The 27296-nt window shown below is 46.2% G+C and overlaps 2 protein-coding genes and 1 long non-coding RNA gene across 7 annotated transcripts in view; 2 read left to right on the top strand and 1 right to left on the bottom strand.

Annotated features, from left to right (window-relative positions):
* CTDSPL2 (CTD small phosphatase like 2) overlaps positions 1-7425 on the top strand; it is a 43869-nt gene extending 36444 nt beyond the window's left edge. For all 3 annotated transcript variants that reach the window (XM_087743309.1, XM_087743311.1, XM_087743310.1), the window contains 5 exons: positions 1082-1144; positions 1240-1319; positions 3660-3786; positions 4683-4778; positions 5314-7425. In XM_087743309.1, the coding sequence (XP_087599435.1) occupies positions 1082-1144; positions 1240-1319; positions 3660-3786; positions 4683-4778; positions 5314-5379 (432 nt within the window). In that variant the 3' untranslated portion in view covers positions 5380-7425. The remainder of the gene's footprint in view (positions 1-1081; positions 1145-1239; positions 1320-3659; positions 3787-4682; positions 4779-5313) is intronic.
* A 7057-nt stretch (positions 7426-14482) lies between these two features.
* On the top strand, positions 14483-25989 carry EIF3J (eukaryotic translation initiation factor 3 subunit J). 3 transcript variants are annotated; one of them, XM_087743315.1, is made up of 9 exons: positions 14483-14642; positions 14716-14816; positions 20153-20210; positions 20469-20560; positions 21030-21144; positions 22237-22395; positions 23424-23497; positions 24458-24614; positions 24933-25152. In XM_087743315.1, the coding sequence occupies exons 1-9, from the start codon at positions 14615-14617 to the stop codon at positions 24935-24937; spliced, it is 789 nt and encodes a 262-aa protein (XP_087599441.1). In that variant the 5' UTR covers positions 14483-14614; the 3' UTR covers positions 24938-25152. The 3 variants fall into 3 exon arrangements, with proteins under 3 accessions (XP_087599441.1, XP_087599443.1, XP_087599442.1); XM_087743317.1 differs by lacking the exon at positions 24458-24614 and having other exon boundaries at positions 24933-25989; XM_087743316.1 differs by lacking the exon at positions 24458-24614 and having other exon boundaries at positions 14484-14642; positions 24930-25989.
* LOC148050337 (uncharacterized) lies at positions 22450-24451 on the bottom strand. Its single transcript, XR_015701251.1, has 2 exons — positions 23541-24451; positions 22450-23228 (listed from the first exon to the last, which is right to left on the bottom strand). It is a non-coding gene; the product is annotated as an uncharacterized LOC148050337 (long non-coding RNA).
* Positions 25990-27296: the final 1307 nt, after the last annotated feature.

Raw genomic sequence — 27296 nt, 5'->3', positions numbered from 1 at the left:
CTTCCCCTCTGGTCACTTGGTTGTGTCCATGTATAAATTTGGTACAATTCAGTTCAAGTAATACAAATCCTTTGTGAAGATTTACTGTGATTTGAAGGTAAATTCAAGCCTATTCCTACCTGGCTGTTAAAAAATTGATAAAGCTGAAATTACATTGGTTGAAATGAAAAAAAGTTCTCTTGCTAGATATTTTAGTAACTCTTTCCTCAAAATTGTAATTATGTGGGCAATCTCTGAACCAAAAAGAAAGGTAAGCAGAGCATAAGGCTGTTGTTTTCACTCCTTAGCATGTGTCATCACTGTTGGTTTAGGTCGAGCCCAGATCTGTGCCAAACACCACACCAGGCTGTCATTCAAATATGAATTTGAACGTTGTACCCCAGGAATAGAGTAGGGCTTGATATGTGCCCTCGCATCTGGCGTGGTGTTGGGCCGTTGCCCTGAAGTTGCAGATCTATACAGATGCCGCCACGTGAGCCCAAGGCTTGTCTTTTGAGTTAAATCAGAGAGAGGTGCAGGAGTCTCCTACCTTGGGATCTCTCATGGCAAGTCTACAATTTTTTACAGGGAATAATTTATGTATGTGTGCAGTTCTGTGCCGGTGGAATTTGAATTTATGGAAATCGCTTCTGACGCCCCCATATTCAATGTGTACTTCTTAGTGGAAGAAGGTTGTTAAGAAGATAATTTAGTTTATGTGCTGGCACCCATTACGTAGTAACTGAACTGATGCTGCCCAGCTGGTGAAAGCTGATTCAAAATGTTTAGTCAAAGCAACCAGTTTCTTTTTTTCTTTAGAGATTGTCCAACTTTTAATTGAAATTATTTCTAATTCCATCAAATTTCCCAGTAAAATTGTTAAGCCTAATTTTATCATCTTACGCTTTCACGTATAGCTGCTTAGGCTGCAAGCAAATTTAATAGTGGTTTAATTGAGTTGTTATTCCGTAGGAAGTTAATATTTGCTGTTTACTTTATTCATAATGCTCATTTTGACCTAATCTTTACAAACCGATACTTAGTACTGCAGGTGATAGCTGAAGTATTTTGAATACTTTAATAAAGTCTGTCTCTGCTTCAGGTTTATGTCCGGTTAAGGCCATTCTTCCGAGAATTCCTGGAACGTATGTCTCAGATTTATGAGGTAAAAACAATTAGACGTTACCTTTGAATTTAATTTTTAAATTATATTCACATACTTATATCTAAAATAATTACTTTTCCCCCTTTAATCCATAGATCATTCTTTTTACTGCTTCTAAGAAGGTGTATGCAGACAAGTTATTGAACATACTAGACCCTAAAAAGCAACTGGTCAGGTAAAAATAAAAAATTGTGAACATACCTGTTGTAAGCAAAGTAACTACTATTTCCTACCAAATGTGCTGAAGAAAGTGGTTATGACATGTTTGTTATTGCAGTGTGCCTCACTAAACTGATTCTTTGTGGGTTTGTCTGGTCTACGAGTGAGAGAAACGAAGAGATTGAATTATTGCCTTGGTGATAGGATAAACCCAGGCAGCTTTACATTGCCCTCTGTGGCCAAAAAACGTAGCAGTTCATTCTCCCTAGCATGTTAGCTTGCTCACGGAAAATGGCCTCTTGGGTATCAAAAATGTGTTTGAGCTGCTTTGGGATACACATCACAAATAAAGAAAATGAATGAGTATTAAATTACTTTTAAACTATTCGGACTTGATGTGTTGTTTACGAATTATAAATTGTATAGTTATCTCTACAATCAGCATGTTTTCATTCAATCACAAAATAATTTGTTTGTGGGGTTTGTATTAGCGTTGGTTTGGGTTTTCATTTCTTAATACTGAGCTTTGTTTGGAAGTGATTGGCGTTTCTCGAGAGCAGTTCCGTAAGGCATAAAGAAATTCTGCCGGATGAGATTTGTTCTGTTATCCTCATCTGGAGGGTGGACTGTTACGTGGGAGGGCTGACACCAAGAGGGCTCTTCTCAGGGATTCACCCTACAGAGGGTATCCCGAGCAGGGGAAGGAAACAGCTCTACTTGATTATAGTCAGAACCGTATAAATTCTGTACCTGGGGCAGCACTGGCAAAGCACTTCTCTGCATCATTTTATTGTAATGTTCTTCAGCGAAAACTTGGGTTTGTTTACACGCGTAATAAAATTACCATTTGCACTGAGACAGTGGTTGCATCCCTTGCTTTCACTTGGTAGTTCAGGCGTATCGTAACTCATTTTCCTTAAGAGCGTAAAGATAAACTGTTCACTAGTTTTCAGCCAGGAACAGTCAGTCTTACTGCTTGTTCTTATGTGGCACGCGCAACAGAATCCCGGTTCGGTTTTGGTAAATTTACTTGCCGCTGTGTTTTGAACGGGCAAACAAAACGACTTTCAAAGACTTCCAGTCATTGGAATCTCTGAGCCGCACTGAATCAGACAACCCACCGGGACGCATGAACCAGTAAGATACTTGCACTCACAGAAAATAAGTGTGCATCCGTAGCGTTAAAAATCTTTCTGCAAGAACCTAATACGAATGATTCAGGACTGCAGTTTTAACTGCGTTAGGAACAGGAAAAAGATAATAAAATATACGGCCAAACAGTATTCTAAGAAGTTGGCAGAAGGATTCATGTGATGCATGAATTTAGTTGTGATTCATGTGCCACTGAAAAGCTGACATCAAGGCATGATTAGATTTGACATTAGCCTAAAGGTAGCCTTGTCAGGCACGCCACACGTGTGACTCACAGTCTATATATAAATGCATTCGCTGCCGAGGCATCGGCTTATTTTCCTCCATAGCAACATTAGGAACTCAACCCCTTGCTGAAATGAAGCACGCTATGTACAGCTTCTACAAAACTTCATTTAAAAATATAAGCAGCCTTAAAGAAACTGCATTGTAATCCGACTGGGTGAAACTCAAAATCCCTCTAGTTTACAATTTATTTTTAAATTGTAATTATGTTGATATTCCATGAAATTTCAGTTTTATTCCTGGTATTTTTTAATCTGAGTCCTTTCAGTGTATCCATCCATTTACTATGTATTTCTTCTGTAATAAATTAAAAGGGAGTAGACTAGTGGGAAGGGAAGAAGCTGATGGAATGTTTTGGCCTCGAGGCTTTTTTCAAGCTCTAATAACTGCAATAGGTTAATTGCGAACAGAGGTAACACAAAAAAAGAAAACATTTCTCCTGACACTGTGTGTTCTAGCACGCCATGGCACAGGGAGGCCCTGTACTGTAACAGCTAGGACAAAATAAAGGGATAATAAAACCCAGTAAACTGGTTCCTGTGCAGAGCTAATCTCTGATTTTGGGGCCTTGTAAAATCATTCGAGAGTTTAGGGTCCCTTTGTCAGTCCATCTGCAAAGGTGGTTAGAAAGCAAGACCCTGTTGACAAATATTTGTTACATCGGAGTTGAGCTTTTCTGTTTAAGTACAAACAACTGCCTGCAGAACTAGGTTACCATGAAATTACTTTAACTAGTAAAGTTACCAGTAAAAAGCTCAAAAGCAAGTGGAAAAAAGGGGGAACGATTCTTTAAAGGGAGCCAAGTAGATCGGAAGAGAAAAAAACTGGATAACATTTGGCAAAATTCACTCTTCTTTTCCCCTGCGCAGCGTAGATGATGTAATTTGTCTCATTAACTAGTATTTTACTTTAATCACAGGCATCGACTTTTCCGTGAGCATTGTGTTTGTGTACAAGGAAATTACATAAAGGATTTAAACATCCTTGGTAGAGATCTTTCAAAAACGATCATAATTGACAATTCACCGCAAGCCTTTGCTTATCAGGTAAGGATGCTGCTGTCGGCAAACTTCTCAGATACGGCAAAAAGCTTTCTGAAGGAAGACAGTGGACCGCTGCGTTTTGATTTAACTTCTGATTTAAGCTTTGTGCTTAAGTTTGTATTTAAGTTGACAAAACAAACTGTAACAAATCACTCAGGTTTGCTTGCTTCTCTCTTATTTTTGTGAGGAGCTGATCAAGTGCAAAGGAAGTGACTCTTTGTACGAACAGACTACCTAACCAGTCGGTTTTATTTCTCATTCAGCTTTTCTAAAGAAACCACCAGTCTGCTAAGTCTGCTGCTTGGACTCTGTTGTGGATTTAGTTTTTTAATGCTAGTGAAATGACTGAGAACAAATCGCTGGTTGAAATGACACACAGCTGTGAAAATTGCTTATGCTTAAATGCTATGAAGTTGTACCCTGTGGTTTAGGTTTTCCCAGAAGTCTGGTATGTAACTATTCCAGTTAGTCCTACGATATAGATAAAGAAGGGCAGAGCGCGATCTCTAGCGTCTCACCTACATTAAAGAACAAAAAAACCCCCAAACCTGTTTGACTTAGCCTCATTTGCACCAACGGCGTACAGCCAGCACGCAGCGAGTATCCCTGCGTGCTCGAACGTAAAATTTCCTCAAAATACCAGCGCTTTTCCGTTCGGCAGAACTAGAGCTACTTCTGTCTCAGCTTTGATGTGGAAATTTTTGTAGTGATGTCTGCAAAGGAAGGAGATATTTTGGAAGTGACTTTTAATACAAACTTTAGAGGAAAAATACATATTAATAAACTCTAGCTTGGAAACATTTTTCCCAAAATGCTGGTTCACAAGTTGTCTTTTTAGATAAATGAAGTATAAATCATGTGTCGATGGTTTGTTGTTGGTTTTTTTTTTTTTACTTTAGCTTTCAAATGGAATTCCTATAGAAAGCTGGTTCATGGATAAAAATGACAACGAACTCCTAAAATTGATTCCCTTTCTGGAGAAACTTGTAGAGCTGGTGAGTGTTTCCTTTCTTTGGCTCTTCCCCACCCCCCACCCAAAAATGTTAGTTAGCTTTTTAAAGTATTTTCACCTATTTTAAGATTTTTTTTAAGTCACTGAGATTTAAACTGCTAAAAGTCATGTATGTCTCTCTTTGTAAAGGATGCTCTGGGCAGTAATTCAAGTATGCGTAAGGAGTTACTTACATAGCAAAAGACAGAATGGCATTATTTCTAACCGTGCTTTTAATCAAGAAATGGAGAATTGTAACATCAGTTCTAATGAAACTGAGAATCTGTAGGCAGTTAGATTAAATAATGCCTATTATTGGCTGCGATGTGTGCCTTGACTCTTAAGATGCAAATGAATTACTCCTAAATTGTTGTGAATTTCATGTAGTTATTTCTGCAAGTCTCTTGTAATTACATATATTTGTGGCTTATCTTTTGTTATATCAAAATACGGGTGTTAGAAAATTGACCCCGTTAAAATCTGATTTATAGCTGTGTTCGTTCTCCTAAAACCGGCGCCTTTTTTCTTCCCCCCCCCAGAACGAAGATGTCCGACCTCACATCAGAGACAGATTTCGCTTGCATGACTTGCTACCCCCAGATTAAAGCCTTTTGTCCAGTTACTGAAGGGGGAGAAAATGCAGGACCCTTTTGGACTAAAACAAAACATTGCCATTACTGTTGAAATTTTGCATTTTTGTACCCCGTCTTGCTTTTCTTATCTTTGGTGCCCAACAATAATCAAGGGTTACAGAAAGAGACTTTATATCTGAGATCGGATACATTCAGTACAATACAGTACACCGCAGTAGGTAGGCTAGAACAGAAAAGTCTTTAGAACTAGTGCAACTCCAATGAAATTTTTTTATGTACAGGACATCTGCAGTTTATAAAGAATTCTGTTTCTGCCACCAGCAGTTTGACCTGTAGAAACACAGGATTTTATGATATAACAGAGATTGAAAATGGACTCTTATTTTCTCTCTGTTCGGTGCTCTAAGTGGGTTTGTAGCCACTTTTCTGTTACTTTTAAGATTCTCATTTCAACAGGAATGGCCAGTAAAAGTAGTTTTATTTTTCCTGTTAAGGTTTATAACCTTTTTACATTTTTGACCTGTATTAGATTAGAATTTCATTATGCATTCCTTTTAGTTGAGGCGCTTCATAGTTTTTCTGGAAATAGCCAAATTTTCTTAGTTTTTTATTAAACAGTTGGATGGCCGTTTTCCTGCTTCGTCTGCCTGCATACTGTATATTTGTTTAAAAATATTCTCTAGTTTTAGCCCACGTAAGTTTCATTTAGAAAGAAAACCCCTGCATTTATATTTTCTTTCTGTAATATTCTACTGTAGTTGAAATCTTTTCAAAAAATCAAGAGACTGGCTAGATAAGAAGAATATAAGAATTACTAATATTCAGAATATTTTAAACCATTGTGATGGCATGTATTCTGGACAGACAGTATCTTGCAGTGGCACAAACAACTGATGGACAAGGAATACCTCAGACTATGCTGTGCATGCAGGTCTTGCAAGGAGAACTAGCTCGGTCACCTCTTAGGTATGATGCAATCCAATTACTGCTGCCTTCTGTTTCCGCCAAGACTGACGTGTTCTGCACAGTGGCTCAGTATTGTAAGCTGTTCTGCATGGGCCGCGGTACCCCTGTGACACTCGGCGTTACAATCAGTTTTAGACTCTGTGTGACAGCGAGGGTACCTGGCAGTAACTATGCATACTCCTGTGGTACAGTACACTCCCACGCCACCGCCGCAGGCAGTCTGCTATCATAGTGGTTTTCTATGCTATATGGAAATAGTCTTTCAGCCTGGGTTCTCTAATGCAGCTACCGCAAGAGGCTGATATTTTTATAATGGTGTGTAATCTCCTTTTCAGGAGGCTTTTTATGGAAGGTATAATTTGTAAAAGTTAGGATGCTTTGCCTCTCGACTGCATTAACACGCCACAGGCTCAGACTGTTTTTGTGTAAAAGATGTCACAGAACGGCACTTTTTCTAAAGAGAAGTTTGATATTTTGTATGCTTGTTAAGAAAGTACAGTATTGGAAATTAAAGGTGGACAACTGATAATTGAGAAGTATGTCAATTAATTTTTTATGTATATTACCTGTTTACTTGTACAATTTTATTGTACAAATTACATGCAGCTTCATTTTCAAATGAGTCCTTAAAATAAGGAAAATCTTTTTAGGAAAACATTTAATTTTTGTATTTTTGATTTTAAAAGGCATGAGTTATGTCAACTTTTTCCAGTGTATTAATGAAGATTTTAACTTTTCATCAGGTTGAGTGTTTTCTTACTATATTATCTGTTGTGTATGTAGCTAGCACATTGTGTCACTGAACTGTTTAAAAAAATTAGCATGTAGAGCAAGCCTGTTTTGTGGAAAATCCTTACTCATTAAAAAAAAATCATCATGGCAGATTTTCTGCAAAAAAGTGAAAACATTTGCAATTCAGAATACTGATTTTTTTTGTATTTAAAGAAAGGTATTTTGCTTGCAGGAAAGAAATACTACAGATTCATTTTAATGAGAATCTTTTAAATGTATTTATCTTTAGGGCATCTGGGCATCTTTACGCTGTTTGTCTTATGTCTTTATTGAAATAAAATGTACATAACATTACCTTTATATATGCTTTTGCGCAGACGTGTGACCCCTGTAACCATCCCCGTTCCTTCCTGTTTTTATGTCGATAAGATGGTTCTGGAAATATTTATAGATTTTGAAACCGGTCGGCTTGTATTTGAATTGCTACATGGTTTGCCAGCTATTTTTTAGTTGTTCGTCAAAATGTAAATCTAAATCTGAGATTTTTAATTAGTTTAACAGTGAATCCTTGTTTAATGTGGAATTCTTCCAAATTTCTCCAAGGAATTGACATAATAGGACTGCTTTAAAATTCACTAGTCTACCAGAGTGAAACGGGTTTTGTTAAGTAGTTCATCGCTTTTCTCTGACTGTAAAAAGAGATGGTCATCTGTTCAAATAATGTCCTTAAACACGTGGGTCCTATCTTTGGCTAAAACCATTCTAAAAGTGCTTTCTTTAGTTAAGGAAACCAAAGCATACATTGCACTTTACGGCTGTATCTGTGTTGTGACGATCAGATCAGTGAGGGAAATCAAAATGTAAATTGAGGGATTTAGCTCTCCATAGATGCACACGAAAATAACAGAGACTGCTTAGTAAACATATTAAATATTAATATTTTAATGTGCTGCAAGTCTGGTATTTATCATTCTGAACTTTCCTTGCAGAATGAGTCTACCTTCTTCAAAATGTAAGTTCCTAAAAACGTCAAACACTTCTGGCATAAGCGGTCTTTGCATGAAGCAGAGTTGTAATCCACCAGGTTTTATTTTAGTCTTACTAGTCTCGAGGGTGAGACTTAACTCTGTCTCTGACACGAGTCTGGCTCAAATTGTGCACACCAGAACTGACACTGACAACCGGGGGAGTCTCAACTACGTGCATTACTCGAGTCTTGAATGTAGAATTGCGCAACTTAAGCAGTTAATCTTGTAGCTGTATCATGTATTCCGATGTTATGTATTTTTAGAAAACACAGCATCCTGTTTCCAAAGTTCTTAATGATTTCATTTGTGGTCTTTTGCTTGATCATGGTAATCGTGTGTTAATTTTACATGTCCGTATGTATTCTGCTCTAGGTTTGAGCATTCTTGGTTCTGACAGCAAAATAACGTCTTTCGTACTTATTTTGGCAATACGTGTTCAGTCTTTTTTTGTTTAAGTTGCTATATAGCTACAATAGCGTTCACCTTGGTATTATTTGCTTCCTTTCCACCTTTGATTCATTTCACCTCCCATCTGTGTAGGAAAACATTCTGTCATTACTTTTGAAATGTATCAGAAAGCCTGAATGTTTCAAGACCTGATTAAAAATCTCCCAAAACAAGAGCGGTATCAACCAAAGGCGTGCTGAGGAGACATATCTTCTTTAAACAAAGCACTTAACCGCGTTATCAAAACCCATCAGGTGTGCGAGTGCTGTGCTGAAGGAGAACAGAGCGCGGCGCTGGTGAGAGCGGGCCGGCTCCGTCCGCCGCTGGCAGCAGAACTGTTGGAGCAGTTCGCTCTCGCTCGCTGCGAGAAGCCAGCGTCCTTGTCGTAGCACATCGTCCCCCCTCCCCGACCGCAGTTCTGCCCGACATCCGAGTTCGAGGGCGGTCGTACTGATGGCGAGCTGAAAACGCATCGAGCCCCGATGGGGAGAGGGACCAGGAAGGAGCGGAGGAGGAGAAGGTGGAGCGGGTGGAAATCTCATCACCCCGTCTGCCACCGGCAGAGCAGTAACGTGGGCCCGCAGTCTGAAACGGCCGTTAGCAGTAGAGCTTGTTTGTTCAGTAAGGAAAGCTGGCCAGAAACAGAAAAATATTGTGACTCTACTGAGTAAATACCCAGATTCCTTTATTTTTCCTCCTGGTTCTGGCTTCCTTATAGCATTGCATTGCAAATCGTACCCTTTATTCTTCTTTGTCTAAACCACCTTGAATCAACCACGTACCGTTAGTATATTGAAGCAGATGATGAGATCCATAACTTCACAGTTTACACGAAAGCTAAGGCGAGCCCCTGCCTGTGATGAGATGCCTGTATCGCAGGGATTGCGGCTACTGAACCAGTCGTGTGACCCTTGCCGTCATTCCTCTTGCTTCTGAGTGAGGACTGGACTACACCGAGTACGCCGAAGCGTGGGGAATTTGAAAAGTTAACTGTGCCTTCTTCGTCCCCTCGCTGTGTGATGCTCCCGTTATGTTCCACTGGAAGCCCACCTTTGCAAAGCTAAAATTTCAATGTAAAATTAATGCTTGCGTAGTTGAAATGAACCTAGTACGGATAGCGAAATTAAAACTTCATAGAATTCAAGAAGTGGAGGCCAGAAAGCAAACATTCACCACCTATTGTCAATTTTAAAAACTGGCAATACCTACTGCTAAGATATCAGCTCAGCTGGACAAGTTTGTTCCAGCAGGTGCCAAGAGAAACCAGTCGCTCTTAGATTCAAACAATGTCTTCCACTGTAAGTAGAGCGTTACGTTAAACAGGCAGTATTTTCCTGGACTTCTATGGATCTCTGTGGCAAAGACGACAGATGGTACCTTTGATCGGCAGCCATGCCAGTTCCATGTTTCGTGCCATTAAACTTCGTTAAACTCATTATCAAAGACCGATGCAAGAAGAAATAAAGGAATTGCAGTCACACAGGCCATGTGGCGAGCGTCAGACTGCAGCGCGTGGCTCCTTGTTCTTGGTCCTCGCCTCCTGAGAGTGAGGTAAATGTCTTCGTTTTTAGCAGACAAACGCCTCTTTCTGGGAGAAGCAATCCATCACGCGCGTTCCGTCGGTATCTTCAGGCAAAAGGATTGTTTCGAGGATTGGAGTTAAAAGGGACTTTAAAATCCATTCTGTGAGCAGTATAAAGTCGGGATTGCAGCCGGCTTCCCCAGCAGCCTGGGCTGACTGAACGTGGGAGGCTTTCTCGCCTACTTTGCCTTCCCTCCCTGGCTCACGTTCGCCACCCGCTTCCCTCTGCCGGCGCCGGTGCTCGTGCAGCCGCGTGGCGGGCCTGTGCCGGCAGCCGAGCCAGCCGACAACTGACCACGAAGAGAAGGTGGGATTGTGGCAACGCGAGCTTAGGTCGGTCAAAGCTGCCGTGGAGCTGAAGCTCAGCGATGGTTCACGGGAAGCCAGTTTCGCTGGAAAAATAACGGTTGCATTCAATTCGTTCAGCTGGAGAACAGCGTCGCTGTGTCCCGAAGACGCTAAAGGACTGTTCTCAAAGATTCGATTACACCGAACCCATGGCATTTCAGATTTGCATCTTAGGTTCTTGCTACTTAAATCCTAAACGAGTTGATAAATGGCTGATGAGGGGTAGCATAGGTGCATCATTGTCTTAGCTGGTAGTCATGATTTTGTAAAAAAATATAAAAAATAATAAAAAAACCCCAAAACATTGGCAGCAAGCGTTTTTGTTTGGAAGCAAGCAAGGATGGTCTGCTGAGGATTAACTTGTACAGATTTTGTGAAGCACATCACTATTTTGGTTGTCTTGAGCGTGTAATGTAATACTGTTTTGCTTTATTTTTTTGATACTTGCAAAAATGTCATTGTACTGATAGGCTGAAACTTGTAAAATACAGTTGGAAGAGAACTCATGTTCTACAAACTTGTGTTTCTTCTGCAATCATTTCTAGTATATAGACTCATAAAGATTTATATTAAATATTTATGCTCTGGCTACTGTTTTCATGATTTTTAGCTGGTATCATCCTTCATTGAAGACTCTTTTCTGCAAAGCAAGACATTTCTCGTGTCGGTTTTCAGCCTTTAAAACGGAAAGAAAAGTTGTGTATGTGTTTTAAAAGCTAAGGATACCGGAGGCCAAACAGGAAAAAAAACCCAGATGCGGTTTATGTACGAAACTGTCCCAGCAGATCCGTTTCAGATGGTCTTGCTTTGAGCCTGATTCTCAATACGTGATACATATTCCAGTGCGTGTCTTTTGTAAAATGACCCCAAGGCCCGATCTGTCTCATTTTGAGTTGTTTCTCCTCCTAGGCAGAAACCTTTAGACTTCTCCAAAATGAGAACTGTTGGGTCTCCTAGAAGGTGGGCGATCCTCTGACTCCGAGCGGTGCTGAGCGGGGTTTTTTTTTTGTCGTGCCTTAACTTCCTCGTCTATACAATGGGAATACTACTTAACTGTTTTAATCCAAATGTTTGAATTACTTTAAATGTGCTGTGTAAATACATAATAGTTTTATAATTAACGCGTTCCCAATCATTGCACGGTTCTTGGCAGTTTCGTAATTATCCTCCCAGCTTACTGAGCTTGCGAAACTCTGCTTAGACTGGATGAGGATATAACTTGGGACATTGTTTGATCTATCATTATGGCTCCGTTGCCTGGTAAATGGGTGACAACAAAAAAAGGATGATACATTCGGAGGTAGTATTTTTTTTCTAGCTAACATATATCATAGTATCATATATCATTCCACTTGTTATTTGAAAGACACGTGTTCTTCTAAATTTATTATCTTCAGACAAAATATATCCTCTGCTTCCACCCAACTGCTGAGATTCTCACAGAAATCACAGAGTTGGGAGTGGCAGTGAAGTAAGCTGGATGAAGCGAATGTTTCCAGCTTTTATGTATGAGAGGTCTCTCTCCCTCGGTCTTGTGGGCAGAGCCATCTGAAGGGACAAGCTGGGCCGGAGGGTTTCAGAATAAATCATTCCCTGGGGCCGGCGGGGAGGAGGTCGGAGGAGAGCGGCGCTTGCGGCTGGGTTTGTGTCCCGGGGCTGGCTGGCTGCTCGGGCTGCGGCCTTTCCCTCCCTCGCGTCCGTCTCCAGCCTGGGGACCCAGTCTTGCATTTGGGGACACTTAATGCTTGCAGGTGACCTTTACGCTTTGCTCCATTTGGTCAAGGTCAGGTACTGCGTTTGAAGTTTTTAGTAAAGGACTCGCCTGTACTCCTCTGGTGGTCACGAGGCCGCGATCCCTGGAGGATCCGAGCTAAAAATCCCACCCTAACCAGCATCACGTGGAGAAACCGTCAAAGCGCGCTCTGGCTGCGGGACTACTGCTAGGAGCTCTACTGCAGCCGTTCGCCCGTGTTTCATCCTGGCTGATCACCAGCCTGAAAGCTAGGAAATGACGAAGTGAGAACCTACCTTCACTATAAGCTTATCCTGTTATTTAGGGGATTAGGAGACACTTTATTGCAACATTCAGGCATCAGGCTTCAACTATTTTTTCTTTTCTTCTCTCTCCCACTCAGCCATAAAGTCATTCCATTATATTGCTTGCATAAGGCGTTTCCAGCAGGGCTGTAAAGGGCGGCCGAACGCTGGGAAAGCCTCCCCCGTGCTGCTGGTGGGTGCCTGCAGCGGCAGGGAAGCGTGTCCTCACCGGGGAGTCGGACCAGCTTCATTCACGTTAGCTGGACGCCTGGAGAAACGTACTGTCGAGTCCCCGATACGCCTCTTCACTCAACAACACATCGATAATCAGATCTGGTATCTTCTCACCTACCTTTATTAGGCTGCGCCTTCTTCCAATACAGTAACGTATGTTATTACAATTTGATTATTTGCCGACAAGTCCGGTCAGTGTGAAAGACATTCAGATCACCGTACCGGAGGGTGAACTGTTCCCCGTCCCGCTCCCAACGTTCCCTGAAGTGAAAACGGCTGAAGGCAGAGCAGTGCTCAGGAGGACCCAGGCCGTGCTAGGTGCAGCTTCTGGATTTGTGGCTCTTGCTTCTTGTCCGGTCCCCAGCGTATCTATCCATTAGAAATTACGTCAGTGTTGCGACAGAAGCACGATGCTTCTAGGAAGAAGATATCCACGATGGCACGACGCAGCTCCTGAGGCAGCGCACGCGAGTCCCTCCCCAAGTTAAGAGGGGTGCTGTCGAGGTACCTTAACGGGACGATACTAATCTTCATGTTATTGCTGCTAAACGTTATTAAATAACACAGAATAGCAGAAAAAAGGAGACGTGGCAGCAAAGATGAGGGAATAAATTCAGACCAGATATGAGGGTAGCTCCTAGATGAATTCCCTGATACACACTTTAACGGGATTTTCTCCTTTTTAAAACTTCTTAAACGATTTCCCCCTTTTTTCTGTCCCTTTATATTCCATTTTTGTGTGTTTCTTACATATTTTCAAGAATCGATACCTAGGAACCGAGTTTCTGAATAAGAGTTAACGTTTCTTTCACCGTCACAGGCCAGCCTGCCTGCAGCATCAGACGAGGGAGGGAAACAAGGGGGGAATGGCGGCAGACTTCGAGGCTGGTTCCTCCAAGCTGATGCTGGTTTTTGTGGTGTTACACCTATTTCTGCTAATGCTCTGCCATCTGCAGAGGGTGTGAGGAGTCGGCCCAGGCTGCCCCAAGCCCTGTCCTGGGGAAGAAGGGCAGTTTTCGGGTTTGGGGCTGCCTCCCCAGGCTCTTCGTACAACGGCGGTGTGAGGAGAGCGTTTCAAAATGACCGGATCCCCGTGCGCGGTGGGCACAGGTCCGGAACGCTGCCGCCTCAGCCCGGCCCGTGACTGGAAGCAGTATCATAGAATCATAGAACCGTTACGGTTGGAAAAGACCCTTGAGATCATTGAATCCAACCGTTAACCTGTCACTGCCAAGTCCATCGCTATACCACGTCCTCCAGCACAGGCCGAGTACGGGCACGGCTACGGCCGTGTAAAAATTTGGGCAGTAACACAGCTCCTTCCCTCTTCTTTCGAGGGCGAGGTACCAGGACACCCGGACGGCGGCTCCAGCAGCAACAGCCGCAGTTCAAACCACTGCCCGCTTTATCCCGCGGACACAGTCAAACACAGGACGGACACCAAGCTGTGCCCCTGTCAGCGAGCGCCGCCAGAGCCGCCCCTTTGGCGGGAGCGCTCACCGGGCGGCCTATCAGGCCGCGGGGCGGGCGAGGCTCCCCTCACGCCGCAGCTGCCGCTCCGCGATAGCGCCGCGGGGCCTGCGGGGAAGGGGCCTTCCCCCGGGGAGCCCGGGAGCGCGGAGGAGGAGGAGGAGGAGGAGGAGGAGGAGGAGGAGGAGGAGGGCGGTGGCAGCCCCACAGCCCCTCAGCCCGCCACCATGGCGGCCGCCGGCCCCCCACGCCCCGCGGTGGGCGGAGCTCCGGGGGGGAGGGGGCGGGCGGGGCGCGGCCCCGGCGGTCCGCCACCGTCCCGGCGTGCCCCGCGCGCGGCGCTGGCTGGGGCCGCTCTGGCGCGGCTGCCTCACCGTGCCTGCTGCGAGCGGCGGCGGGGAAGATGGCGGCGGAGGCGGCGGATTCGTGGGGTAGGTGGCGGCCGCCGAGCCCCGCCGGCGCCCCCCGCCCGCCCGCCCTCACCCGCTCTCCTCTCCCCCACAGACGCCGACAGCTTCGAGGTGGTGGAGCCGGTGGCGAAGCGGCTGGTGCCGGGAGTGGCCGGAGACCGCTGGGCCGGCGAGGATGAGGAGGACGACGTGAAGGTGCGGCCGGGCGGGCCCTCGCCGGGCCCTCGGCGGGCCCTCGCTGGCGCGGCGCGGCGAGGCGAGGCCACGGGGCCGGCCCTGCCGGCGGCCCGCGGCCCGGGGGCGGCGGGGAGCGGGCCGGGCCCGCCGCAGGCCGCTGCCATATGGTGCCGCGTGTGCGGGGGACGCGGGCCCGCGGCGGCGCGGCCCGGCCCGGGGCAGGGGCGGCCCGGGCGGCGGGGGAGGACACCTCCGGCGGGTGGGCCGGGCTCGGCGGGCCGGCTGGATTCACGCGTCCCCGGTGGCGACGGGCTGGCCCGGCCGGGCCGGGCCCTGGGGGAGGCGGCGGGGCGGCCCGGGCGGGTCTTGGGGGCTCCGCCTGGGTAGAAACGACGGTCGGGCGCCGGCGCTCCGAAGGGGCAGCGGTCGGGCGCGGGTGGCAAGTCAAAATGCCAAGTGGAAAACGAGTCCCTCCCTGCCCGGGGCCCCGTAGTCCCCGCACAGAGCCGGCCGTTCTGCCTGCGCTTCGTTCCCGCTCTGTTGGGTCTTCCAGGGGAGAAGAAGATGGACAGACAGATGCTTTGCAAGCCTGAAGAGGCGTCTGCTGTTCTCTGGGGGATCCACCTGCTGCTTGCCGGGCTTCTGGCCGCTTTCCTGTGGCCGGCTACTTTTCCCCTGCTTTCCTTTCAGATGCGTAGTTTTTGAGTCTGGCGTGCTGGGTGAGACGTGAGGTTGGGTTTTAATGGAAGCGGTGCTGTGTTCGTGCTTCTGCTATTGCCCAGAAACTTCTGTCTTGTAGCAGCGTCTCTTGTCCACCCCTTTTTCCTACTTCCTCACACCCCCCAGGCCCCCCCCACCGCAGCTGGAAAGTACAGCAGCCTTACTGTGCACTTTCAGGTTTGGTAGATCACGTAAAATATGTTCACTTAAGGCACTATTTGGAGCGGATTTTTACTGCGTTTCAAAAAGTGGTGTCTACATGGACTCGGATCTTCGTTTCTGATGCCTATGAAAGCAGGCCTGCCTTAAAAGCTGGTTTTCTCCTACTCGGTTCCAGCTGTCCCTTAAAGCCAGGGTGGCTGGTGGATGCCACAGAAACCTCAGTTTGCTCCGTGGTCATACAGACAGGGAGCAAAAGGTTGCCAGGGAGCATACAAGGAACGTGTGTGATGAGTGTAGGGAATGGAAATAGGTCAACTGAAAAAGACGGTTTTGTTTCAAATCGAGGTGCTGAGATATTGTAACAGCCCATCTCAGGAGGTGACTTGGTCACTCTGGTATGGTCACCAGTACGAAGCTTTCTAGAGTAGAGTGCTGCTGCTTGCTGGGTGAGGACTCGCTGGGTTTGTTATTTAGGCTGCTGACTCTGTTACCAGAGTCTCTGAAAAACACCAACACGGTTGTCCTTGGAGCTTAGGGTGGTATTCTTTTTATAAACAGTATGAAAAGAGTAGTTTGTCCTCTGTTTAAAAAAAAAAAAAAGCTAACAAATTTTGGTGAGTTACAGGCTGTCCATTTTCCTTCTTAAATTTAATAACACCCACACCCTGTAGTTATCATAGGTGTCACATTACAGCAGGCAAAATAAGTAAAGGTATCTCTGTATACAGTAGCTACAGTCATTTGAAAAGAGTGTGGTTAGAATGTAACACTCCGCAGGTGTACATATAATTTATATGGGTACATGTGTATATATACACGTGTATCTTGGGCTCATTGTCTCTGTGAGACTTGCTTTTCCTCCTTCCTTTGAAAGTGAGAAACTTTTCTGGGAACTGGGCTCTAAAGTGTGATTCTCTTGAAGACACCTGTGCTTTCTGCGGCTGTTTTAACGAAGGAACAACGTTTTCCCACGTGTAGTAAGAATGCAGCCGCTCAGCTCTTTCTGAGGGATTATGGCTTTAGTACTGGAGCTGCATCTCGAGAGCAGGACCGGTCGAGCAAAGCAAGCTGCTTTATTTTGCTTTGCTTTGCTCTTCCTGTACCAACACTGAAGATCACAGAACTGAGCTCGGGAGGTGCTTTGGCGCTGGGTGCCTCGTTTGCAAGGGTCCACCTTGGGGAAGTACCCGCTAAGAAAAATGACGTGGTCTAAAATAGAAGCGCAGAGTGTTTTCTGACCATGAGTTTGTCTTCAGGTTGGTATTTCGCACTTTGGAATGTGTTTCATATATTCAGATTCTGTAGTTTATTTTGGAAGATTTTTTAGTAATGAACTTAAAACAACTGTTAAGTTGGGAAACTTTGACTTCCCCAGGTTTAAAATTAGCATCTTCATCAGTACCAAAACCGCTCTCTGGTGTTACCCCGAACACAAGTTTCCCAGAAGACGGGCCTCCTGCCAAGGAATTTTCATCTATTTACTCTTGGGCAATTCTGTGCTTAGCAAAGCCAAAACCGGGAAATGTGCGTGTTATCGTCCAGGCGGCGGCAGCCTTTGCGATGGTGCGCTCCTTTCTCTTTGGAGGAAAGCGTTCCGCTTTAGCTGGGAGTCTGAATGCTGGCGTACTTGTCGCTTTCCAGTCGTGTCTTCTGGTTTTGGGGGGAATAACGTGCGTTATCGTATGTGGAAGGTACATCTGATGGAGCATATGAAATCATGAGAGCTGCTCTCATCGAGGAGTTTATTTACCTGAAATGGAAGATGTTTTCAATAGCCTTATTTTACTTAAGTATGCATAAATAAGTAGTGTTGAAATACTTCGGAATAAAGATGTCCTCTTTGAATTACTTGGTATCAGTGCAAGGGTACAGCACTAAAGCAGTTTTCTTTTCCTCCAAGAGAGTTCACTGGAATTTATAAAACACAGAAACAGGGGTATATTTGGATGCTCCCCCCGACCCCCCCAGTAAAAAAAAAAAAAAAAAAAAAAAAAAAGCCTGCCCAGTACCTTAATCATGTTCTGTTGCTGGGTTTTTAAAAAAAAAAAAAACCAAACAAAACTAAAAAAGCTTGGAGAAGAGCGAGACAGCATTCAGCATGGCTGGGAGACCGGCAGGTCGTAGCACCGCAGGGTGAGGAGCGAATCCTCAGATGGGGCCGTCTCGCAGGCTGCCCTGCCAGGAGCCTTCCTGCGGTGACGCTGAGCTCGCGGCTGCCCGGCCCCGGCTCCAGCGGGGTTGTTCCGCTGGTGGGGCTGCGGGTAGGCTCCCGGCAGTCGATGATCCCTTCGGTTAAAGACGAGATCTTAAATTCCACCTAACCGCTCAGGGGGAGGTTGGGGCGGGCGGTCACGCTGCCCGCCGAAGGGTCTGCTGTTTCTACGTTGCTTTGTCGTCTCAGCTTTGCCAGCTAAAAGCGCCGTCGTGCGCTGTCCCCGCGCGGGCACGGCCAGCAGGGACGTGGTGCGTGGGGAGGGAGCGCGCCTGTCATCGCGCGGAAGCCCCTGCCCACGTCCCCTCTGTTGAGTCTCCCAAACGCAATAACGGCACGCAGCAGTTTCCTTCGATCCCGTGAGTCCTCTTACGTGATGGACAGGGCGCCCTTCCTCTGGGGTTTTGCGCCGTAAAATACTTGATTTTAAAATCTGTCTGTGAAGGACAGGGCAAGGGATAAGGCAGCAAGCTATATACAGCAGTAATGGAAAGAGCTATTTAAGAAGTGGGTGTAACAAACTCTTAATTAGATGTGAGCTAAAATAATGCTGCTCCAAATTCAAGTCAGCTTCTTGGAATGTGGAAGGGAAGCTGAATCCCTTACAAGTGCCAATTAACTTGAGTGAGCTGGTAGATGAACTCGGCCGTCCTCCTTGCTTGGGTCAGCACATTGCAGTGAAATCCTGAGTTCTTCCACCAGCGTCTTTTATTTTGCCATGCCAGTAGCAACCCTTAGAAATGAATACAGGGCTTGCGTGACTGCTTGCATTACTGTTGTGAGGTGGAAATCACAAAATTCAGGATTTATGTTTTTTAAGCGTACCTGTACTGATGTTCTGGCAGTATGTGTGATTTTTGTGTAAGCTAGGTCTTGTCAAATGTAATCTTTTAAGCTTGCAAGTGGAGTTGAAACAGGTGACTAAAATTAGATTCCTGTGAGATTTCTTGGCTTTAACTCCTGGTGTGTGCATGCTGAGTACCACGTGGTGTAACTTCGGGTCAATTTTAGAGCATTGATTTCCATGCAGAGGCCATCCCCTTGAATTTGCAGCGGCATTAGGACAAGACTATACATTCCCGTGACCCTTACCCAGGTGACTGTCAGGAAGAAACTGCAGGGTTGCTGCTGGCAGAGTCCGCAGATGAGATCAGCGGTCACTTCTGTAGAAAACGACGCTTCCGCAGTATTCGGGTGAACCACGTGCGTGGTGTTTTGAACCAGGGATCGTCCATTCGGGTACAAGACAGCGGCCGTGCGGAGCGGGAGGTGGTGGCTCTGGAAGGAAGGAGGGCTGTGGGCGACGGGTGACAGCGAGGTGCACGGCGCCGTGGCTGAGGACCGCCGTGAATCCCGAACGTGCTGAGGGCGCAAGCTGGAGGCAGAGCTACTGCAAACGCCACAGCCGAGACTGAAAGCACACTAGAGAACGTGACGGCTGTTGGAGACCGTTTCAGTGATTTGTTTGTGGGAAGAGTCTTGTGATAGCTCCTTTGCTTATTAAAAAAGCAGTCATCATTGGTCAAGAACTGGTCCAAAACGTGGTCTTGTGAGTGTTAAAAGTTTTTATTCCTGCCTAAAGCTGGGCCCCCCGCGTTCTCCTGTCTGCTTACTGCTGCTTTCCCTGCTCCCGCAGCACAGCCTCGCCTGCCGCGCGTTGTGCCGGCAGCAGCACCGGGCTGGTGTTCGCCCGTCTGTCGCGGTTCCCCGCGCAGCCCCCCGAATGCCTTTCCCCGCAGTGGGGAGCGGGCACGCTGGTGTCGGGCAGCGGCGGGCAGCGGGTATCCTGGGAAGAATGGGCCTTCGGTGGCGGGGACAGCGTGTTCTGGCTGAAAGCGGTTTCAGTGGAGTTGTACGTTTGCGGCGGTGGCTGTACTACGTGCGTGCGTCCAATGCCATTCCAGTATCTTGTCATGCGTAATACAGGAAGCTATAATAAACTCCCCTTTTACTGTGGGTGTTGATTTGACTGTTTGCGATCTTGCTTTTGTAACTCTGTTGGCGTGAGCTTTCTGATTCTTTGAATAAAAGCTGCCTTTTTCGTGGTAAGAACTGGTCCTGGAAGGTCTCGGCCAGCTCCCCGGAGCAGTGCCCTGTGGTACGGCTCTCCCGGCGCCCCCCCTTCCTCGCCCCAGGGCGTAAGGTTAATGGATGTGTGAGTGTTCAGAGAGGTTAGATGGAAGCTACCCTTCTTGGTGTTTGTTACCTAAACAAGTAGAAAGTATCTATAAAAGAATCTTAACTCAAACTTATTTTGTAGGATAACTGGGATGATGAGGAGGAAGAGGAGGAAGTAAAGGAGACAGAGGTAAAACAAGGTAAGACTTGAAGGGAACACGTGGCCCTGTACGCAGCGCCAGGGCAGACACTGGTCGTGTCTCGAGCGTATCTGAAGCATCGAAACCACTTTCCAGATGGGGTTGCTTCTGGTTTTGACAAAGCATGTCTTTTAGCTCGCCCTGTGTTCAGATTCCAGTAATCAAGCTCTGTGGCTTTCTCTTTGATTAATGTTTCTGTAGTCACCGAAAAAAAAATCAGTAGACCTCTTGAGAGCTGTGTTGTTTGATGTTTTACAGAACCAAAAGTTTCAGAAAAAAAGAAAATAGCAGAAAAAATAAAAGAAAAAGAAAAGCTACAGAAGAAAAAGCAAGAGGAGCTTAAAAAAAGGGTAACTCCTTTTTTCTTCTGGGTCTCAAAATTTAGAGGGCAGGTTTGATTTTTTTTTTTTTTGTTGAGGTTGAACAAGACCTGTAAAGATCTCGACTATTCTGATAAAACAAACTGAAGTCTTGTACCTAAAAACACCTGGGGGATGTTAGCTTTAATTTCTCTGTCATTTAACCAGGTTATTGAAATAATGCTTATCGCCGTTTCTTTTGTCTGCACCTCATGGTCAGACATGCAGTTGTGAAACTTGGAACTAAGGGGTTTCTTCCTACTTGTGAAATGAGCAATGTGTGACGGAGGTGGCATTGTTACGCCGTACCGGGGGGTTCAGGTCCGTACGTGCTTGAGGCGTATTGGCTTCAGGCAGAAGTAAGCTATTCAGGTGGCACTGAAAGAACACGATTTCTCATACTACCTCTGCTCGAGGGCAAGAAATATAACGTTCTCCCTATATACGTTTTTTAATCCAGTTAGAGGCACCAGAGGAACATAAAGAACTTACCCCAGAAGAACAGTTAGCAGACAAACTACGACTAAAGAAATTACAAGAGGAGTCAGACCTTGAGTTAGCAAAAGAAACATTTGGTAAGTACGTGTGCCGTGCCGAGACCAGCGAGTCGATGTAACTGTAGCATCACCAGAGCGCTGTATCCTCTAAACAAAACCGCGTTAGGCGTGGATGCCTGCAAAAGGGACTGAGCAGGACCTGCCTGTTGGCGCACGTGTGGTTGTGTTACTGAGGATGAAGAGGGTTTAAATTCCAGCTACTGGAGGCGTGTCCTGGTACGAGGGGCCAACTGCAAGAGCCGCAAAAACACCTGTAGACGAGAAGGTGCTTTTTCTTAACGTGTAGTGGCAGGAGGTTACAGGAAAAAGACGGCTGACTAAATTTTCCAACGTATTGGTACTTCTGGTAAAAAGACGAGTGTGTAAATAGAAAAAAAGAAAAGAAAAAAGTGCTGTCTCTTAATGTTCTGAGGTGCTTTACAACACGGATTTAATGAGGCTTTGGACGAGTGTGGCACAGCGTAACTCACACACGCTTTACTTCATGCAATCTGTGCAAGAAGCTAGGTGTTGAGAAAGCCAGGCAAGTGAGTGGAACGAGCTCGTTTCCCGGCGTAGGTGAAGCAGACCGTTCTGGTTTTGTGCTTTGACACAACTAGCACAGATGCTGATTCATAGCAGCATTCTTCAAACATGAAAGCGTCTTCCCTTGATTATAGTGAATTACACAGCTTATTACTCAGCGACAGTTCCGCTCTGCGACTCTTCTGAAGGAGCACAGTGCCTCGGGGGGGTGCACTGAATACAGTCGTAAAGAACCGACTAAACCTCGCGCTTGGGAGCTCAGGGCAGGAATCCCTTATTTAAGGGGCGAGGGGCTTCGTGTAGCGCGCGTTGCTCCGGAGAGCAGGACCGGCTGCTGCGCGTCACTGAGCTGCGCGGCAAAATCCCTTCCCGTACAGGATGGCAGCTCGGGCTGTTGGCTTCTGCATGGCAGAGGCCGGGGAGGTGAGCGAGCAAACCCCAGCTTTGGTTTTGTAAAGCTTCAGTGGAGGTGAGGACCTGAACGCGACCGAGGTTACCCCTTTCCTCTGGTGGCATCTCTTGGGGATCGCGGCTAATGGTTGGGGGGATCGCAATAATGTTTAATACCTCTGTCTTTCCGTGCAGGTGTAAATAACACTTGTGGAATAGATGCCATGAATCCCTCTTCAAAAGATGACTTTACGGAATTTGGCAAACTACTAAAAGAGAAAATTACACAGTATGAAAAATCATTACATTACGCCAGTTTTTTGGAAGCGTTAGTTCGAGACGTATGTATTTCATGTAAGTTGAGTGAAAGACGTCCTAGAATACACTGCTGCCAAAACTGCAAGGGAGTTGAAGTCAAAAACGTTTTATTATAGTAAATGTTAAATCGGGATTGATCCACGTTTACACTAGATGAAGTGCTGATCTGTCTCGCTGACCAGTATCCGATCCCATCCCCACAAGCTTTATTACAGAGCGTGTGCTTGTACAAGAGTTACTCTTTCTGCATGGCAATTCAGGACAGTCATTTTTAAAAAGTGTGATTTTTCTTTTATGCTGATCTAAATTTGGCATGGTTTTTTTGAAGCCATTTCTAAAATAATAACACTAAAAAAATTCTCTGAGCCAGATAACTCGAGTAGCTCATTTGGAAGGAAACTAGTACAGGATTGTAATTCTGGGACTGCAAAATAGATTGTTCTGGAATTCAACGTGTAACTATACCGAGGTAAAACTAACTGAAACTCGCTTTCTTCCGTTGCTGTGGAGGCTGAAGTGCGTGGTGGATTCGTTGCTCGAGGTCTTGCCCCGTGCCGTACGCGGTGGTCCTTCAGCGCAGCGGTAACGCCATGCTGTTCAGGGCTGTGCAAATACCGCGAGCGCTGGCTGACCGCGGCGGGCAGCTTGCGTTTCAGACGGATTCCAGAGCTTCGAAAGCCAGGAGGCTCGCAACCGCTGCGACCGTTTATTGTTAATAATCATAAGTTATTGTTAATCCACTGCTCCCTTTGATATGTTCTGCTGTATTTTACTGTTCAAATGGCTCCTCAGTAGGACTTGTGTGTTCACTAACTCCTAATTTGGAAGTTTCACCTTCTGCACCATGGAAGCCGCTTACCAGGGAGTGTCTGAAATAGGAATTGGGACTGTAAGGACCAGAATGACCCAGTCTGTGTCTGTGTTTTGCTCATTTAAATCAAGTAATTGCCCGTCCTTACTGCTAGTGCTTAGTCCTGGTTTTCGGAGAATGTTGATGTTTGTTAGACTCTTTAACTGCCTTCTCAGAACAATATTGACGAATCTTTTTTTTTTCCCCAATGTAGTGGAAATTGACGATTTGAAAAAGATCACAAATACCTTGACAGTACTATGCAGTGAAAAACAAAAACAAGAAAAGGTAAGGCTTCTGCAGCAGTAACCGTACCCCTGCCGGCGCTCACCTGGCAACGGCAACAGGTCTCGCGCTGGCCCCCGCTGCTGGTGTACTAGAGGCAGTAGCAGGAGATTGAACGATAACCTTGGGTACTGGTTTAGCATTAAATCCTCTTCACTGCGTGAGGTAATCGGGAGCTGATTGAATCCAGGGATCCCAGGCGAACCCTTGGTTAATTTGCAGAAACGTTACCGCTGTGCTAACCTTGTTAGGTTGTCTGCTGTCTGGGAGCCGAAACGGCTCGCGCCCCATCCTGAAAACAAGCCAGCCTCATTTCAACGTCAGTCTAATACCGATCTGCGGCAGTAACTTAAATCTTTGCCAAAGTTTGGGATTTCGAATAGCAGTGAACTGGGATTTTTATGCTGTTGTGCAGACTAAAGGAGCAGTAAGGGCACAGGCAAGGAAGAGCGAGTTCTAAAAAGTGATGCAATAGCTTAACTGGTGCTTATGTGATGCAAAACGTTGTGTTTTATAGCACGCATCTGTGTTAAAACCCCAGGTGGGCTGGAGTTCAGGCATGAATCCAATTGTTCGATAGCAACAAAACCGAGCAGAAAACGTGAGCGGCAGTGCAGCTCTTGGCACGTTTTACATCAGAGCGGAGGGCTGGTGGGACAGAGGCGGCAGAGCGTTGTCAGTGTGAGCAGTAACTCGTCAGCGTGGGAGGGGGAAGCTCTGGGACACAAACCCTTCCCAGTTCCAGCTCCCCAGGCGCGAGTCGGGCACCTTAACGCAAACCGAACGTTACGTACAGCGTTAACGCATTAAGTCTGGATTTGGCACATGCGATTGATAACCTTCGGTAGGAACTGCGCTTCGGACGGAAGCCTCGGACTTGTTGAACCAAACAAGTTTAAAAAGAGAAAGCGTGTGTACTTCCTATTTTTATACTCTTCTCTCCCGGCTTTTCATGTAAACTAGGTTGGTCAGCCGCTGAAAGCTGCACCGATCCAGTACGGAGGAGCTTTACTCCGAAGTGCTCTGATTGATTGCTTCTTTAGGAGTTCCATTTTTTTTGCAAGGAAGACGTTCAGCCACTCTGGTGATAAAAGCCACGTTGAATTCCTTAATTCAATCGGTAATGCCACGAAGCTAAACACTAGGCTCTGCATTTCCTTAGCTATTCCACTTGTTTAGAGCCTAGGTAAGAGAGGATGAAAGACAGAACCTGGGCACGCCCGGGCTGCAGGGAGCTGCGGGGCGCCTGGGAGCCTCACAGCTTTACAGGTTGCATCGTGGGATGAAGCGCAGGGCTAGACAGCGCGGGCAGCAGCGGGTTCACCGCGTGGGTGTGCGAGTGCTCGTACCCAAAGGCACGTGGGTGGCATTACTCTAATTAGAGCAATGACAAATTACTTTGGATTCTAAAGTAAACATGCTCTTCTTATTTAAGCAGAATAAAGCCAAAAAGAAGAAAAAAGGGGTTGTGCCTGGAGGTGGTTTAAAGGCCACTATGAAAGATGACCTGGCTGATTACGGAGGCTACGATGGAGAATACGTACAAGACTTTGAAGACTTCATGTGACACTTATCTCCCCTTCTGTTGTCTTTCTGTTGCCCATAATCCCTTAAACATGTAGCACAACTTTTCTTCCTTTAAATTCTGCCAAATGCTACGATCAGAATCGCAGTATCTCTGTGCTGGTGGTTTAACTCTGGACGGCTCCGCGCGAAAGCGCTGGGCGTCCCGTTCTGTGGTTGGGCGTTAGGATGAAGCCATTTCAAAGCTATGAAAATTGCAGTTAAAACCCCCCAAATTCTGATAATGGTAACTGTTGCTATTTGGTTTGGTAGTAACAGCCGCTGAATTGGAGATGAATTTCAACAGGGCAAAGCATCATGACCAGCACGGCTCAGCGACACGGCCTTAACTGTACCCCGCGCGTGACTCGTTTGTTTGGTGAGCAGAAGCAGTTTGCAGCAAGGGCATGGCGTGCACGTAGTATTACAGTCGCTTCGTCTTACGTTAGAGCTTGAGGTTTTCAGTACATTGTGAAGGGGAACTGCTAACTTCAGGGTGAGGCTGCCGCAGCCGGAGATGCGTCACTTGAGCTACGCGCGCTGTCAAAGCTTGGCGCCCGAGCAGAACGCGTGGCGGGGCAGGACAAGGACGGCGTGGCTCATTTGAAAAAAAACCCGATTTGTGTCTCAAGTATGAAGTTTGGTTTCCATTCATCTAAATTTCTACTAATGCAGCTGTATGGGTTGGGTATTCTTTAACAGTTAATTGCCTGGTTTAAGTGTAAAAAAAATCCAAGACTTCCTTTCGGTCTCTCATGGGTTGTGGTAGATCTTTCACGACTCAGCCATTTTCTTTCATTTAAAAAACAAACAAACTTGCTTAGCAAACTGCAACAGTTACTACAGTGGGGCAAATTGTTATGTTAACAATTATGACATCTGCCATGTTTTATAAAGCAACTAATTTAATAAAATCACTATTGAGGACTTCACTGCAGCTGCCTTTGGACCAGTTCTTGGAGTATCTTACAGTAAAACCCTCGAAGCGGTTGAGCTGCCGAACAGAGGCGTCACTGGGCCGAGCCCAGCTCCGACTGCCGCTTCGCTGGCGTTGGCGGGCAAGGTTGCGTTCTTGTAAGAAAGATGGCTGTTTCCTAGGCTAAGACCCTCACAGATGCCGAGGGGAAAGAAAATACTTCTAGGACTGCCGTAATCCAAGAACTTAACCGTCTGTTGCTGGACTGCCGCGCTCAGGGGCTCGCACTTACCTTGGGAGGCCCTTACCAGCACAAGCCGTTACTTTATTCTGGCTGGAGCTGCCCTTGCCCGGAGCAGTCCCACGTTTGCAACTCACCGTTCACTCGGGTGTCTGTTCCCGGTACGGGTGGGATACGCACGTGCTTCCGCAAGGCAGGCGTTCTTCCAGATCCCTCCCCGTGTTAGGGGTCCCAAATCTTTACAGGATCAGAGATGGCGATTCTCAGAAGGAGAGCTCAAGCTTCTCCTTTCGTGCCAGGAATTTTAAAGTTCAAGTTAAAGGCTTGCTGGCTGTTATTTAACTTGGACTAATTGCAGCCAGCTCCGACTCATTTGGTCTTATGAGACCACCTAGAACTGGAATTTTAAATCGAGTTCTGCTCAGGCATAATCCTCCCTCCATCAGATGTTTCATTTATCAGAGGAGCCTGTGCTGTGCATGCCTGCGTACAACTCTGGCGCTGCCACTGCGGCTTTGGGATCAGTACCGTGCCAGGCAGTAGCTGCCACATGCAGCGGTTGCTACCATGAAGCTGTTCAGCAACGAAAAGGAGATGGTAAGCTATAAATCCAAGGTAGCATCTCTTCGCTAATTCACTGGGTTGCTATGGCAATTGTTCAGCGGTAGTACGCTAGCACTGCTTACTTGTACTGAAAAGCTGTCTCTGTGCTGTGCCAGCGCTGCCCGCTCCCCCTTCTGTGGGCAGGAGGTAACGTCTCTGGATCAGCAGGAAGCCCCGCAGGCTGCGTGTGCTGGGGAGCACACAGAAACGGGGTTCCTGCCCGAAGCAGTGGCCCAGTCTCATCCCCTCCCCACTTAAATCAGCCCCGATCTTGTAAACTCGCCGAAACGGCCAGGTGCAGCATGCTCCGGTTGCTGGCTCCCGGCGGTGTCGATACCAACTGTCTAAGCATGGGAAAAAAATTTAATAATTTAAAATTTAGTAACTGTTAAGAATATACTTGCGCTTGATTACTTCTCTTACTCCAAGACAGCAGCAAATTAAGTATATGCTGTTCAGAGTTTCACTTTCTCACTAAG

Source organism: Nipponia nippon, unplaced genomic scaffold (genome assembly GCF_047370975.1).
Source record: "Nipponia nippon isolate SJK-2023a ecotype South Korea unplaced genomic scaffold, ASM4737097v1 scaffold_9, whole genome shotgun sequence".
NCBI lineage: Eukaryota > Metazoa > Chordata > Aves > Pelecaniformes > Threskiornithidae > Nipponia > Nipponia nippon.
The sequence above is the reverse complement of the archived record's forward strand: the minus strand, read 5'-3'. Positions and strand labels throughout refer to the sequence as shown.